The sequence below is a fragment of the Anas platyrhynchos genome, chromosome 1, assembly GCF_047663525.1.
Source record: "Anas platyrhynchos isolate ZD024472 breed Pekin duck chromosome 1, IASCAAS_PekinDuck_T2T, whole genome shotgun sequence".
Lineage (NCBI taxonomy): Eukaryota > Metazoa > Chordata > Aves > Anseriformes > Anatidae > Anas > Anas platyrhynchos.
Genome location: NC_092587.1, coordinates 205,450,818 through 205,467,979, shown reverse-complemented (window position 1 = coordinate 205,467,979; position 17,162 = coordinate 205,450,818). Strand labels below are relative to the sequence as shown.

The window sequence follows — 17,162 nt, the reverse complement described above, 5'->3', positions numbered from 1 at the left end:
TCTGCGTGGCTTTTGGGGACCCTCGTTGCATCCCGTGCAAGATGAACTGAATGCAGACGGGGAACGACGAGGCACACCTTGGCTTCCAGCTGCTGGCGGTGGTGGCTTTTAAGCAGTGAAATCCAGTGAAAGTTCAAGCGCTGCCAACAGGTGACAGCTCTTTAAGCAGCAAAATCAACACCTGAAGGAGAGAGGAGGGGCGGTGACGTATTTCAGCACCCGTGTCGGTTTGTGTTGGCACAAGGGATTTGGGAAGCCACTGCTGGGAAAAGATAATTCGTGCTGGGCTTGAGGGTTACTCGGTGTTTGCTACAAGCCAGCACGGGTTTTGTTCGTCCTAGCTGACTCCGAAAAGCTGCTGTGGTGCTGTCCTGTGACAAATGAATCACAAATTACTCCTCTGGAACAGGCAACAAAACAGCCAACGTTTCGCTTGGCAGAGCTCCTGGTGACATACAGCTCCTGATCATTCGCGGTATTTCGAGTATGGTATTTTAGTTAGCAGCGCTTTTATCTGAAGAAGAACAAAATGATTCACTCTGCTGTGGTCGTTAGTTCTGAAAGGCCATCACAAACAAAGCAGGGATGCTCCGAATGTACGAAATGCTTCCAGCACTTCTCAAAGAACTGAGAATTACTCCTAAAATGCCATCCCACTTTGCCAACTCCATCGGCAAATGAGCAGCGCAACTATTTTAGCTCTCCCTTTAGAAAAAGATTTGAATCCTTTTGCTTTTTTTCCTGCAGCTCTCCTTTCTGTCCAGGATTTACATCTTGTGCCTCTTCCGCACCAGCTGCGCCACCTCACCAGGCTGTCACAGACCTGAGATGTGTATTTCGGTATCTGGAGAGAGATTTAAAAAAAAAAAGGAGAAGAAGAAAGAACAAAAAAGGGCCTAGGCTAAGGCATCAAAATGTTTTTTTCTGTGCCAGTTTCCTGACAAGCTGCTTGGGAGGGGCTGCCTGGTGCTGAGGCACGGTGCAAACCCTTTCAAGCTCAGGGTGTTTGCCTGGTGCTCAGGCTTCTGCAAGAGTTTAAACCGAGGTCAGAAGGAAGTGTAAGATGATGGCTGAAGGAAGTTCGGGCTCGTTTGATACCTGTCTTGCTCTAAACTTTATTATTACTGCGTTTCCTCTTTTACTACTCAACCCCTCAATCTTTTGTAAGTTCCTCTTGTGAACCACCCCTGATCGTGACTTTATAACACACCGCTGACTATGGAAAGGTCCATCAAAAAAAAAAAGGAAGCATCATTAACATCTTAAATAATTCTTTGATTATTTTGGTGGACAGACAGAGAAGTAAAACCTAACCTGATTTCCACGTCTCGTTTTGATGTCATGAGCATCAGCCGCTCATTCCCTGGTGGCCCGCAGCGTGTGGGAGTCGTGGGGCTTGGGGCTGCACGCTCAGAGCAGCAAGGTTTTTGACAGAAAGTAAAACATTTTAATGAACTAATTTATTTTGTCCCGCCAGTGTGTTTTTCAAACTCCGCTGCTTTCACTGAGATTTCCGTTTTGATGCTTGTGCTTCAAAGCACCAAGAGTCCGCCTTGATTTTTTTTTCAGAGCTGTTTGTAATGATCGAGTTGGTCGTCAGCAGAGCTTCGTGGCTGACGCCAGAAGCTAAAAACCTTTATAGCTAAACGATTTTTACGGATCCTCACTGCTACCGTAGGGTATTAAAACAAAAAAAAAAGCCCTGAAACAGCGACAATCGGGTGTGATATTAATGTTGTGGGAGTGTCTGCAGACAGTGATGCACTTTTATGAACAACTTTGGGGAAAAAAAACCTCAATATAGTAGCAAGCAGTGAGAGCAGGTATTTCTAACTCATATTTTTCTGTGCTTTTTTTAAAATTTTCATACCCTAGTACATGCAGTGATCGTTAGGCTTTGCAGACTGAATTAGAGGAATGGTGTCAAAAGGGAGCGTGCCTCACCGTTTCTTTCCTCTGTGGTTTCAGTTAGGTTTTTCTGTATTGTTATGAATATCTGTCGCTTTTTCTGGCTTTTCTGTACTTTCCAGTTTGCTTGCTATGAGGAAGTCGTTCGGTTTGGCTCTTGTTCTTGATCCGAGTGCCAGCGGTGATGCGGCAGGTTGAAATAGAAACTTAATTTTATGTAATTTCCCTGGGCTGAACACATCTTGCATGGATGACGGCACTGAGACGTGTTACAACATCTCTTTTTTAAGCCAGGAGAGCAGTTTTTAGAAAAACTTTCCCTTTCTCACATCTCTGCCTGTTGTTAGGTACTGTCTTAAAAGGATCCGAGGGAGGAAGAAATCGGTCTGGCTTCGGGGGTATGAGCTGGCATCACAAGGACTGAGATGGGTAGAGCAAGGGAGCACCCAGAGCGAGCACAGTGCCTGCAGCACATGACGAAGCCGCTGAGAAAACCAGGATTGCTCAGCCTAAGAAAAGACAGGGATATCTAACAATTTTCATGTTTTGCAGCTAACTTGTGTGGAGAAGACCAAGCCAGGCTTTGGAGGCGTGCAGTGGCGGGACGGAGAGCCGTAGACCAGTAGGAACATGGAAAATTGTGATTAAATACAAGGAAAAAGGTTTCCCGTGAAGGTGGTCAAATGCAGGAGCAGGGACTGAGGTCAGGGAGGAGTGTCTCACCGTGGAGACATCTAAAACTTGGCTGGAAGCACCCTTGAGCAACCTGATCTGTTTGGCCCCGCGTTGAGCAGAGGTTGGGCGGGTATCTCCCTTCCAATCTAAATTATTCCACGATTCTCTTGTGTTTGCAGGATGGCCATCCACCACTTTGATGGAGCGCTTTAAGCCATCATGTAAAACAAATATGAACACAAACCCCAAATGTTGCTTAGGCAAATGAGAATCAGCTGCAGCTAGTGGCTTTAATAGAAATGACCCAGGATTGATGCCTTGGTGGTTTTCAGTTAATAATTTGGTTTTAAACCCAGAAATGAATAGGGTACGTGCGCCAAACGGTGCTTTGCTCTGGTGGCTCTCTTTGACTTTAAATTGACATTACTCGTTAAGCTGACGTTGGCTTTAAGTCGACGTGTTTAAGAAGGTCTTAAATGGTCTCAGGAATGTTACCCTAGCAGTGGCCAGGCAGTTTGTGCCCCGAATAAATGAGAACATTTCCATCAGTATCTCTGCAGACTCCAGAGCTAGTCGAACCGACGTTATCGCTCTGAAGAAATCCCTCTACGTATACATTGTTGTTCTGTGCTTTTTAGAGTGATTTAGAAGCGCCCAGGGAACTATTTGCTTTTCTAAAGTATTTCTGATGTCAGCAGAGGTTTCGGGTTTCTTCTATAAATCTCTTCTATAAATTTAGCACTCGTTGTTCTCCTCGGGTCTCGTAAGGCTCCCGTTAAAAGTCAGAGGGAATTTATGCAAGTGAAAGAGCTATTGTTCCACTTCCTGCTCTTGTCAGCTGCAAGCCACAAATATTTTGTAATTACAATTAAGCCAGCCGTAGATTGCCTTATCGCCAGTATCAGATGGGCACGGTCACTTTCCTGTGAAGACAGCCAGCGACTGAGCGTTGCTTTCACGTGTTTGCTCCTATGAATGGGGATGAATAAGGGGGGCAGCTGCACTTTGGGGTAGGAGCGATCCCAAAGATGCCAACTGGGGCTTTGCAACGTCTGCTGCCACGCTGATTTCCCTTCCAAGGGCATCAGTCCGTGTGCGTGTGCGCTCGTTAAACCTCGGGGAAATGAATTCCTTTAATGAGAGGCTGGGATGTGATTACGCAGCCACAGAAATTGGTGAATAATTAATGCAAAATGGTGCGCGCTTATTTAGGCTTTCCCTTAGGTGCTCCTACATCACACCTCCCTGTAGTCACTCTACTGCTGCCTTGGAGACCAGGAGCTCCAGATAACTCTTGGATATGTGCTAAAAGCAGTTTTAAGCATAGGTATTCTGGCTGACGGAGAGCAAACGTTTACAAGGACGGCTTCCCAACAGAAGGCCACTCCTGGAGGTGATTTTGGCAAAACCACAAGCAAATGAAGTTTACCTACAGCAAGAGGCACTGCTCTTAAATGTTCTGGTAGCATCCACTATCTTCAATTTAAAATCCACCACTCGCCCCCAAGAATATCACGTTACCTAATCACACACAGCGTTTCCAAGGTGGCTCAAGACAAAGAGTGGGTGTGGAGCAGACCTGTTCCTGTTTTCCAGATGAAAAACTGAGTAATGGTCACATTTGCCTGACGGCAGCTGTCTCACCTCGTGTTTTAACCACAAGTCTCAATTCCTTCTTCAAGCATTTGGTCAGAAGGGGCTGTTTATTTCCAGGGGGCTCAGCATCCATCCGTAGTCTAATATCTAAACCAAGACAATTCATTTAAGTATGTTAAACAAATTTAAGTATGTTAAACAAATAATCTCACATGGCATAATGAAACTCTTTCTTGACAATGCAGTGACTTGTCCCAAAGTTTTTCTTTGGCCAGATAACAGAAATAACGTTAGGAAAAGGCTTGATTGCAAAACACGTGGTGTGATTTCACAGATGCTCGTGAAAGGTATTTCCTGCCCAGGAGGCTGCACAGAAGCCACGGATGGTTTATGCAAGCAAATAACAGGAGCACTGAAGTGGGAGTGACTTGGAAATGGGAAGAAATAAAGAGAAAAGAGATGCAGTCGGTGATGAGGGATGGGTGTAAGGTGGTAGAGCACGGAAGACAACTGGAAAGTGATCCATTGCGGATCGCTGCCTGGGAAGAGGCCGTGTTTCCTATTTTGTCCATTATTATTTTGTCTTTTCCAGATTTTACGGCGAAGCAGAGCTCAGGCTAGGAGGTTTTTGTGGCAAACGTCGTAAAGCTAGCCGCTGGGAACAGGAAATGAAAGTTTGCCATCTCATTTCAAAGCCACGCTGCGATGCAATGAGAACAGCTCCCGGAGCCCCTCGCTGTGCCAGAAACCAGCCCGTGTGGCTGGGCCAGGCTCAGGAAACACCTGGTGTGCTCTGGTTGGGACCCAGGTGGGGCTACGGCTGAAATTTTTAACTAGAAACATGTTTTTTAGAAGTCTTTCGTCTTTCAGAAGCCATGGAGACAGACGTCCCGAACAGCTCATTCGCGGGGTTGTGTTTGCTTGTGGGTTTATTTTTTGTTTTGTTCTTAGCATCTCCGGATTTACTGGAAGAACTGAAGACATTTCTGGCTGTTATCACTTACAGCCACCTAACGTTTCCGGGAGTTATCTGGAATTTACACCTATTTAAGCTGAACCTACTTGAAAAGCTCCTGGATCATTTTTAAAATTGAATGCATGTGTGCAGATTTTGCCCTCTTCAATAACAAGATGTTACTGCCTTAAACTGTAAGGTTACCAAAACCTTCTGCTCATAACATCGGTCCTAAAAATGTTCAGATGCTCAGTTGGAGGATTCGAAGTGAAATCCAGAGTTTTAGGGGGATAATTGCTGCTTGGCCAGAAATGAATGTCCAGGTGTCCCAGCAACATAACCAATGTAGTTTGCAAATTAAAAGTGGTCGTCTGGGTGTGTCAGAGCTCATGGCAAAGATCAGCTGGTTTTAATCCTCTGCCAAAGCCTCTAGGGATGGTAGGAAGTCTTAAAAAGTGTTTGAAGCTTAATCTTGCTGTAAGTTAAAAAAAAAGTTATTGGAAAAAATAGCTTTTAATCTGTTATCGTTCTGCCTCTTGCAAATAAGCAGGACCACGCACCACTCCATCTAGCCCACGGACAGGCATTAGGAGGCAAGAAATTCCTCTTTAGCATTTCCTAATAGCCACTGGAAAGCTGGCTGGGATCACTCAGGGGAGGTGGAGCGTTAATCCTGCAATATGATTTGTCTGGCTACCTGCTAGTTTTCGTACCACAAACCAATTCCCATCTGTTCAAGCTGTCATCTCTGCTAAAAGGGCTTTCTAACGAGGACAAATCCCCTTTTCCTGCAAGGGAGGCAAATATGGAACCGTGGAATATCCCGAATTGGAAGGGACCTACAAGGATCATCGAGTTCAGCTCCTGCCTACCCCAAAATTCAGACCGCATGAATTCCTTGGCAGTCGATTGCTGGATGCTGGATGACCAAAAGTTGCTGAACGAGGATCTTATTTACTAGTTCATCCAATGAAGCACTAAATTAACTGGTTATGGGATTCTGGTTGTGATTAAAAGACAGAATATCCATCCATCTGGTGGGATAGCCAGCGTTGCTCGGTATTAAGGTGAAAACCACGTTTGCCACGAGTCCTGCCTGCTGTGTGCATGCTTCCTTCCCCCTCGGTGACAGCAGCATTCAGAGAGGTTTCCATCAGGCTCTGAGCAGCAGCACCCTCAGCTGGAACCTTGTGTAAGTCCAAGGGCACCTCAAAACCTGCGGGGAAGTTTCATCAGTTAGGCTCAAGGCTTTTCATTTCCCGTGTCTCAAAGCTACGGGAGCACAAAAACTGTCTTGGAAAAAAAAAAACACACACACATGGCTGAAGATATTGGGATATTGGAAGAAAATTTGTTTGCTTGGAAGAATCATGACAATATCCCGATCTGTGGTTGTCTGAATTTATTCGAAGGAGCTGCTTTTGAAGTATAAAAGCAGTTACGTGGGGATACGCAGGAAACAGGTTTCTAGTTGAAGCCCTTGAATATCAGGAAAAAAAAATAATTTTAACTGCTCTCGTTGATTAAATTGTTTAATGTTTTCTATTAGATTTCAGGTATAATGATGCAATTTAATAGACGAAAAATCAATTTAATAAATTGACAACGTGTGAAGCCCTAGGAAGAAGGTGGATAAAAAGAAGAGGACAAACCTGAGCGAGAAGCATCTTTACGCAGAGGACAACGACTTCGCAGTTATTTGTGAAAACGTGTTTGCCCAAATCATTTAACAAATCAGAATAGTTGACCTGCTCCTGTCATTCCTCGCCCTTCTCAGTGGGCGTTCGCTGAGCGGGATTATTGCAGGGGATTTTTTTATGGTGGATTCAAGAATCTTTCACAGCAACGCCCAGCAGTGACCCAAAGAAAGCCAAAAGCTGCCAGGTTTTTGGTGCAGAACTTATTAATAATGGAGAAAGCTGTGCAGACAGGCTGCTGTGAGCCATCATCCGAGGCACTTGACCTCCCTTCATCCTTTCTTTTCTATTTAAACTTTAAATTATACAAGCAGAGCCGTCTCTTCCTCCGAGATTTAAACATTTCTGGCTGCGTACGGTAGTTAGGGCACCGAAGCAGTATTATGATGAAATAATCACCCTTTTTAACATAGGGCTGAGCCTTCAGCTTCCACGGAGCGTGCAGCACTGTTGAAATAAGTCTGGAAAGAAGCTTACTGTAATGAAATTACATTCGTGAAATGATGCTAGGGGAGTATAAGGCATTTAGGGGATTCCAACGAGGCCACGCTTAGGAGCTGATTTAATTAAAAGATAGCCTAACAACACCGGATCCTATTTTGTTCGTTTTTCTTTTGATTTTTGTTACCCGTCACGATCGTGTATCCAGTAGTGGAAGCTTTGGAGAATAACAGCAGCTTCTGGAGAAAATGGTACAACCACATCCAGACTTGTTTGGGAATGCTGCTTGCTTTGTGTCGGTGCATCTCTTGCAAAGGGACAGCCCTTGCACAATATTTTTAATTGCAGATTTGAGACTAAAATTCTCTCTCCTCACCCACCGGTGCTTCGAAGGAGAAATCGTTAGCACGATTCCCCCGTGACCAGACCAGAATGGACTCCTAAAAGTAATAAAGCCTAATTGGCACGTGGAATTCCCAAGAGGTTTTTGGGAACCATGGATTAATCTTTCATGCTGCGGTGCAGCTGTTACACCTTTGGCATAGTGCTGTGATGTTTTGTTTTTTTTCCTTTATTGTTCGGGATAATTTCCTTCATTGTTCTACGATTCTATAATTATTGCAGTCATCACGCTGCCGTGACTCAGAGCCGCTGGCCTTTTAAGAACATGCTGCATATTTGTGGACATGACAAGGATTCCTAAAAATAGTTCTGCTTGTTTTAGTCCTCAAATTTTCCTATGATTGGTAAAGGGTATTTACTAAGCTTTTTTGGGAATGGTCACTATATGAAATATGCCGTATGAAATGAACGTGCATATGCTATGTGCTTATGAAATGGGCTTTTCGTACTGGTTAATTAATTGATATTTTATCATAAAATGCAAAAAATAAGTTGGAAAATGCCATCGTTATTCTGAAAACACCCGTTGTGTTGTGGGATAGACAGTGCAATGTTAAATTTTAAGACCTTGTAACCGCTGGTGATGTCTATTTGGCGTGATAAGAATCTGAAATGTTCATTAATAGATTAAATTTATTGAAATATCTTTTATTTTTTCATATTACCATCACAGAAACTATTCTGAGAGCATCTTTTGGGAAGCCTGTGCAGTGAATAGTTTGCTGTAAGTGACAGGTAACTTTAAACCTGTGTTCAAGGAAAGAAAAAAAGCACACATGGAATGATAAATCCAAAGAGCAGTTGGGAACAACAGCCATTGTTGGAGCAGAAAGGTTTTGTTCATCAGATTCATTTGAAGAAGTGAATGAAAAGCACGCTGGGTAAAACATTAATTGCGTTAAGTGCAGGTAAAATGATAATAAAGAAACTGATTGAGAAAGATATGAAACTGAACAAAAGCTGAAAACAAAACAGATAGTTAAAAAATGGAAGGATGCAAGAAAAAAAAGTAAAAACTCAGAAGGAAGGCATATCGTCTGTATTTTTTTTCCCACTTCTATATGCATTTTATCTGCCAAAGGAGTATTTTTTAACTATTAAGAACCAGAGGATGTGGTATGCAATGCATTTTCACCTGCACGTTTGTGTAAATTGAAGGTTTCTGTTCCTTAGTCTATGCTCTTGTAGAACATAAATGGTTTTGAGACTTAGCTAGAGCTTTTATGGGGACCAGCAGGTAAATCCACACCTTGGACTTGGTGGAACTCTAATAAGGGAAATTTTCAAGAGCTTTCTTGGAGATCAATCTTTGTGTGATCAAGTCTTGCAGGACTGAAGACTCATCAAGGATCTTGTCCATCAGCGAGCAGAGTACATTTCCTCCAGCTGCCTTCTAACCGAGTGAAGGATGAAGTCTGTAACACCGAGCCATAATTCACTGCAGGATTTATTTCCCCACCAAAGGACAAATAAAACCAGCAGCACGTGGTGAGCGTTGGGCATAGCCTGTACTACTACACAACTACAACTCCACAGTTGTTCAGCAGTCGTGGTGATGCTGTGGGCAGCGTAAGAATACTCGAATAGCAGAGATCAGCAGCAAAACGCTGAAATTAAATACACATTTTTCAAGCCTAAAGGAAGCCAAACATCACTGGCAGGAGCTCTATGGAGTGTCTTCAGATACTGAGATAATGCGACAGTGATGGCCCACCACAAAGCCTTTTTCCGAGTGTTGGATTCAATCCAGATTTTTTTTTATTCCAAGAACAAGGAAATACAAAAGCAACCAGTGCAACTTTCTGAAAATTGGCCGTGTCAGAAGGATTGGCGTTTATCCCTGTGCTGTGAAAGACAAATAGACCCAAGAAGTCTTCAGAGATGATACGTACACACTTTTGGGAAAAAAGCAGCTGCATTTCTAGATTGCAAAAAATCTCTTTTCACCTTCCTTTTTTTAAAAAACTTTATACAGTAGAAATTAAGATCTGGTTTTCCAATTTCATGCCTGTTTTTCCAATTTCATCAGGGTGTTCCCACCATCTGAAGAGGAATTATTCTTGGGCCCTTACGTGTTAATTTAATGCTGTCTTCATCAGGTAACTCATGGCCATCTGCCTCACGGGGCAGAGACTTGCGGAGGAGATTTGCTTCGGTGTTCCCCACCATCACAAGTGACCACCACGGGGCACTGTCATGTGGGCTGGTGCCTAGCAGCACTCCGTATTATCATTAATTTTGCTTATATTTGTCTTAAAAGGACTTTCTGTGGCTTGGGGAAGGGTTACGGCCATGTGTCGGTGGCTATTTCGTGTTTTTCTCTGCTCAAAGCAGGCTTTGGTGAACAATGACCCTGCCCAAATTGTAAAGGAACAAAATGATGTGCGGGCCAATTGTCAAGTGACTAATGAGGCCGAACAAAGAACTTGCAAACAAGCCCCAAACTATTGACACTGGAAAACAGAAAGCTCCGGGGTAAGGGAAAGTGCAAAGCGTGCTCACGAGCTGAAAGGCGAGCCAACAGCCTCCGGTGTCCTCTCGTGTTTGTTGTTCCCGTGTTGGCCGTGCTGAAAGTTCCCTCTGGAGCTTGAGGGAAAAGAGGAGAAAGCTCAGATAGAATTTCTGCTGCCTTTGTTTGTTCAATACGTAGACACATTACACCTCTTGCTGTCTTTTTTGTCGTGTTCTCCTACATTTTTAGCCTGAATGATTTATTTACCAGCTTTTTTTTCGTCGTTTTGCTGCTCCTGAGCAGGGTGGGTTTGTCTCAGTGCCTCCCTGGGATATCTTCTGCTTCCTTGTTCATAGCTGGCTGCGTGAGGACGTGCTCCTGAAGAACAGAAAGTGATATGTAGGGTGTGGATTGAAGAAGGGAAAAAAAGAGAGGAGATAAAAGAAAAAAGAAAAGAAAGAAAAAATAAAAGAAAGAAAAAAAGAAAGAAAAAAGAAAGGAAAGGAAAGGAAAGGAAAGGAAAGGAAAGGAAAGGAAAGGAAAGGAAAGGAAAGGAAAGGAAAGGAAAGGAAAGGAAAGGAAAGGAAAGGAAAGGAAAGGAAAGGAAAGGAAAGGAAAGGAAAGGAAAGGAAAGGAAAGGAAAGGAAAGGAAAGGAAAGGAAAGGAAAGGAAAGGAAAGGAAAAGAAAGGAAAAGAAAAAAGAAAAGAAAAGAAAAGAAAAGAAAAGAAAAGAAAAGAAAAGAAAAGAAAAGAAAAGGGGAAAAAAAGATTAAAAAGGATTAAAAAAAGAAAAAAGAAAAGGGGAAAAAAAGATTAAAAAAGGAAAAAAAAGAGAAAAAATAAAGAGAAAAAAAAAGAAACACAAGCAACTAATTAACTTGACAGCAACAACACAGCAAGACAGTTATAAAAACTCCTTTAACTATTTTCTGGGAAACCACAGGCAGTGCAGAAGCCAGACGGGTGGCGGAGAAGCCTTCGGCAGGGACCAGCTCCTGAGTTGTTCACTCTGCTGTGAGCTTGCTGGGCCCAAAACTCCTTCATTTCAAGGAAATCTGAGCCGGTCAGAGGCTGGGCAGGTAGGAGAGTTTGCTGTGGATGTGCAAGAATATCCTGGAAAATGGAGAATTTCTATGGAATTAGCTTAGCACCATCTTTTAATGGATGCAAACTGCTGCATAACTCGAACTTCTGACTTCAGAGAGCTGAACCTAGAGGACCCTTGCTCCTCGTAAGCTGGAGAAATCCAGCACAAACTTTCTGAGCCAGACCAGGGGTAGGTTTTTGTCATCTGCTTTCTTTCCAGCAGGCCCTGACACGTACGTTTTAGCAGAAAACGAGGATTTTTTATCAAATGGAGAGCCTGTAAAGGGCAGGATGGTCACTTTTAAATCGGACTTCAAGCTTCGAAATCCTGAGCAGAGCAGACCCGGTGCAGTAGTTCCTCCGGGATTGCTCTGATGGGGTAAAAAGAAGGGAGCTCCCACGAGGTTTGCATCAGCAGCTACGTGGTTGCTGCAGGCAGACTGTTCGGGGCCGCTTACACGGCTTTGATCTCGGCTTTTTGTTGGTAATTTACAGCCAGAAGTCGTGTTTTGTCGACAAGCACTCGCTTTGCTTTCATGTTTTCATCGATGTCTCGATGGCAAAGAAGTGACAAATGCTGGAAGGAGGAACTCGGCGAGATAACGGCTGGAAGAAAACACGCAGGAGGAGAAAGAGATGCCTGGAATAAACCCCAGGCAGGAACAGCAGTCAGCGTTTTTAAGGGAAAATCGCTGCGGAATGTAACTTTTAACCAAAAAGGACGAGGTTTGCCTGACCTTCCTTCCTTTCTGTCCCAAGGTCCCTGGGAAAGGCTGCGTGCCCCTGCTCAGAGAGCTGCTGAGTCCGCCAAAGCCAGCTGGTGCCCGCTGTTGGCTTTGCTACCCGTGAGCTTAGAAGGATTTTTAAGATACCCTGGCCTTCATTGTCAAATAAGCCGAGGTCCATCGCCATGCTTGGGTTAAAATGCCCCCAAACCATCCTTATTTTTAACCCCTGGGAGACAAAAGGATGCTGAAGCTGGTGTTTTAATAGCAACAATGACTTAACTATTCCCCAATTACTGCACGTAACCAGCTTTTCCTTTCCATTTCCCCTTTTGACCACAACGCTCTGATGTGTGGTCATTTTTTCTATATAATTTTCTCTATCTGGAGTCCCGGTTGCCCAGCTCATTTGGCTGAAAATGCCCAAACTGCACCGTCTGTGAGATCACACTTCTTAATGGATCATGGGCGTAAGTTTTAAAAACAAGTACCCAAAAAGCTGGACTCAGCATGAGCGCTATGTAATTTAGATTATTTTTTTATTATTATTATTATTTTTTAATGTTAAGTATTAAGAGATTTATAATAGGGTTGAGGAACATACAGGAATTAAAAATAGTCCCCGTTCTTAATGGGCTACAGGTTGCTTTCAGAACAAAACCTCAGGGACGGGCAAAACACGGCTTCTGCTGTGAACGAGGATAGGGTGGTGTAAGAATTTAATTCTTAATTCTTTATTCCTAAAATAGATGGAAGAAGGCATCTGTGATACGGATCTCCCTTACTGCTTTGGGGTTTTTGCTGTGATTACCCAGAAGGAAATGAGGTCACGTTGCCGTGATGCAACAGCATTGAGTGAGCAGATAACGGGAAGACTTATCGCTCCCCCAGCACAATGATTTGGGGGCAGTTCATTGAAAACTTCTCCTTATCTTCCCCTTTTCAGCCTGGAGGCAGGGCGAGGCAGGGGCAGGGCTAATTTTGGTCTCTTACCTCCACCCAGGCAAGGAAATGCTTCGCCTTCACCATCAGCCGCCGGCTTCCCGGCTGCTCGGGAAGCTGGGTTGGGGTCTGAAAAGGGTTTGGGGTTTGGTGCCCTCGTATAAAAACACAAATCCCTTTAGGCAGCTGCCAGAGGTGATTCGGAAAGCCCAGGCACTTAGAGCCCAGGTGATTTAGAGGTGTTGTGTGAAGCAGGGAGGCTCTGTGGTCTTCTGAAGATCCAGATTTTGGTGCCTGGCGGGTTCAAGTCTCTAAATTTAGTGGATTTAGTTGACCGTGTGAGTACCAACTGTAAAAATATCGTCCAAAGCTCCAGCACATCTTCGCAGTTTCGCCGTGAGACAATCATAATTTTTTAGCAGGAATATTTGGGAAATAGAGGTGGGATGGGAGACCTGCGTTGGTGCCCTAGCACGATGTTGATCTGTGTTGGGGCACGGGTCAAATCCAACACATTTTTGAGGGGGATTTCGGAAGGAATGAATATTTTAAAATAAAAATACACAGTATTTTAGCTTGTTCCCCGTCTACTCCCAGAAACTGAGGGGCTCTGATAATATTTCTGGTGTGTGTTTTAGCACTGAAGTGTTGGTTTTTAAAGGAAGGAGACTTGTAGGTGTTGAAGTTGCATGAATGAACAAGATACGCTCGACACGCTGTCATTTCTACATAATTCATTGCGTGTCATCTGTGCTTAAAAACAACAGCCAAAAGGCAGCCAAATGCACTAACAATACTTGAAATAGCTTTATTCAAATCTTTGTTTTTGACAAAGTCTTTGTAGTAGCTGGAATGATGAAAGCCAGAGCATCTGCCAAGTTCCTAAAAGGTTTAATGCAATCTCTTGAAATAAAAAAAAAAACCTCAAACTGAGAAATTTTGGTACTAGCAAAATTCTTTTCAAAGTGTCTTATATTGGTGCTTTATGCTGAAACCAGAGAAAAATTTCTCTCCCCATTATTTTATTCCATTGATCTGAATTAGCAGTACAGGATTTATTCTAAAATATTATTTAATTTGGTTTTGTATTCATTACCTGTGTTTACAGTTTCACTTTTTCCCAGTCCTAATTTCAACCATTATCTGCTTGGACTCAGGTGGAGAAGTAATTTTGCACCTTTCGTACAATTCCACTGAAATTACAGCACAAAAAACATTTCTGTCTTTTCATTGAAAATTGTAATTCTGTGTTACTTAACTTTGCATTATCTTGGTTCTGATGCGAAACGCCTTTAAAGAAATTACTAATTTCCTTTTTTGGTTGGAAAAAAAACTCTTCCACGGATTTTTTTTTTTTCGGGCTGATTTTAATACAGTGAGTGATTTAGCATTCAGCTGAGATTCAGCGGGAGAACAAAAGCCATTGTAGTGTAACAACGCGGGAGGGTTCGGAGGCTTTTTTGCAGTTTCCTCTTGGAGTTGTGTGATCAGCAAGCCTGAACAGACGATTTATTTCAATCCTCAGCGGCGATGCGTGGTGGTTTGGGTCAGCCTGCCTGCACGTAAACGAGGCTCAGGCTGGGTACTACGAAATCCCACGGGGATGTTCATTTGCATTGTGTAGCTCAGCAAAGTCAAACCTTTTGTTTTAGCATGACAATATCCAGCTTGATGTAAGAATTACCGTTTTATTGGAGGATGGGTAAATGATCACTGAAAGCAATTTGTAACCAACCAGCTCTCTAATCCACTACCTGATGGGGTTGTCATCTTCCCCTACAACCACGTTTGCATATCCTGGGTGTTTTTAGCACTTACTTTTTTTTTTTTTTTGCCTTACTTGGCCGACAAAAGTGACCGCGTTGTGTTGCATCGACTTCAATAACTCCGATTCTGGCGGCTTTCCTCGGTATTTAAGAACTTCATCATATTGAAACGGCTTTTAATTAATGGAAGGAGGGCTGTGATGCACTTTTCCCATGCTGACAGATTTGTGTGCTCGCTAAAATTCAGCCACGCTTCTCCGTTGCCTTCCTTATGTACCCTCTACATCACTTTTGGGGAATATTCCGGCGTTTTAGCCCAAAACTTCAGGGTGGTTGCAAGAGGTGTGGGTAAAAACGAAGTTAATGATTTGTGTCCTTTTATATTTCTAGACCTGCAGAGCACAGCTGGGGATTATCAAGCGAATTCCTAAGGAGCTGTAGGTAGCAGTCACAGGGAATAAACAGGAGCTGAGATGGGATTCACCTCCCCAAGGTAGACGTGTAAATCCAAACCTGGGTGCTGTGTGAGGTCAGTGCAGGGGAAGAGGCACTTATCATGCAGTATTTCCTCTGCCCTGTATCAGCCATCGACCTTAGAATAAAAGAAATCACACCAACCTCTCTCCAGTGGCTGTAGAAAGGACCCGGAGGAACAAACTCGAATCCAGACCCCTGCATCGGGGCAGGCTGCAGCTAAATGCCACGAATCCCTCCTGCTGGGTCCGACATAAAAAGAACATATGGGCTCGATATGAGAGCTGGGGGGAGCTCTGAAATAGTTCCTTGTTTGGATTGTGAACCACTGTTTATAGCAGACTGGAATAAAAATCGCAGCTGCTTTGCAAACTGAGCATTTATAACTGCCTTGCCAACGTGCAACTATTTACATTTATTAGTCGAGTCGCAATCCAGCCCGCTGTTTGATCCGAAAAGCTTTGGGAACAGATACGTGGGATCATAAAAGCCTGCAGGTTCCGTTTGGGGGGGATTTTAGGATTGCCACCATCAGAGCACGACCATCCTCAGTGACTTTACACATCATTTATAGTCTCCAAAAGTGCAAGGCAGCTTTTGGGACCACGCGTACTTGATATGAAAATAAACGCCCTTGAAATGGGAGAATAACTTTGGTGTTTGCAGAAGTAAGACACGGAAGGTTTAACGTCATAAAAAAAGGTTTAACATCATAAAAACATGCAAGGTGTCAAAATCCTGGGCCTTACAGCTGTGTGCTGCAAGAGAAGTCTTCCAGGAGAGCTGTGCATGTAGGCAATACATGAGGCTGTGTGTGTATCTCGTTGTCTGCTTTTCATGGATTTGTGCTTGTGAATTTCTTGATCTTTTTGTCTCGTGACTGTTCTGGCTGTGAACTAATTTTACATAACTCATTTTAAAAGAAATTTTTAAAAAATAGCCATGCTTCAGAGCGTATTTAGTGGCATATAGGTAGTGCTGCCATCACCTGTGAGAGCCTGGAGGCCAAGATGCTGCCTGGTGCTGGTGGAGAAATCCTCGTGTTCCTGCTGGCCTGGCGTGCCCCCAGGCTGGTTTGTTTTCCTACAGCCCTCATTTCGCAGGAGGGGATTTGTTTGGGATGAGAGGTGGGTTTAATGCTGACGGTGGGAGCTACAACTCAGCCTGGGCTAGGAGGTGCTGAGCTTCACCCTCAGTAGCAGATTTTGAGCAGATTCAGAGCAGATTTTGTCCATTTTTACGTCCCTTAGCCTCATCTTAAAATGTGGGTTTGATTTTGTAGGGACAGAAACTATTTCTTAAGGTTTTCACAACTTCACCTTATTTTTTCCACCTTGACTTCCAAATGATTTAAATAACCAAATGTGACTTTATTTAGAAATGCACCCTTGAATCAGTTGAAATCGGGTCCATTCCATGACCTTATATGACTTTAATTCTGACTTTAATGATGACTTTAAGCGACATCTGTGACACTTGAGTGAAATTATTGGCTTCTTGCTAAGCAGCACATGCTTGTAGAGAACCTACACTGAACTTTTTGCATAACCTCGGCCACGCGATGGGATTTTACAGCTCTTGCTACGGCAGGGCTTTAGAGTTTGAGCCTTGATGTTGCCCTCAGGTAATTATTAAGCTCGTGATAAATTTTTGCTGTGCACTTGATGCTCCTCTGTGAAGGTGTGCAGTGGCAGGTATTGATTAGCACTCTGTGGTGCCATCTGATGGCAATAATGCCCTGCCGTTGCTCCCCGATGAAACGTGTCCACCAGTCATCCCAGTCTGCTCCAGTAAGCCTAGATGGACGTGTTTTAAAAAAGTTTTTGATGGGCATCTTGCAAAGTTAACCAATTATATCAATAAATCATGTTCTGAACTACGTGCTGCTTTTCTTTAATGCTTCCCCTCTTCCTACAGGCCCTTGATGGAAACGTGTACGATCACCTTAAGGATTATTTAATGGCATTCAGCAGGACTGAACTCGAGGCGTGCCAAGCTGTACAAAACACATTCCAGTTTTTACTGGAGACTTCCAGCAGGGTA

General features: G+C 43.5%; 1 protein-coding gene across 2 annotated transcripts in view; it reads left to right on the top strand.

The window, feature by feature from the left end:
* The window catches only part of FCHSD2 (FCH and double SH3 domains 2), a 136,365-nt gene that overhangs the window by 78,806 nt on the left and 40,397 nt on the right, over positions 1 to 17,162 (top strand). For both annotated transcript variants that reach the window (XM_027462102.3, XM_027462093.3), the window contains exon 9: positions 17,037 to 17,159. In XM_027462102.3, coding sequence (XP_027317903.2) covers positions 17,037 to 17,159 — 123 coding nt within the window. The remainder of the gene's footprint in view (positions 1 to 17,036; positions 17,160 to 17,162) is intronic.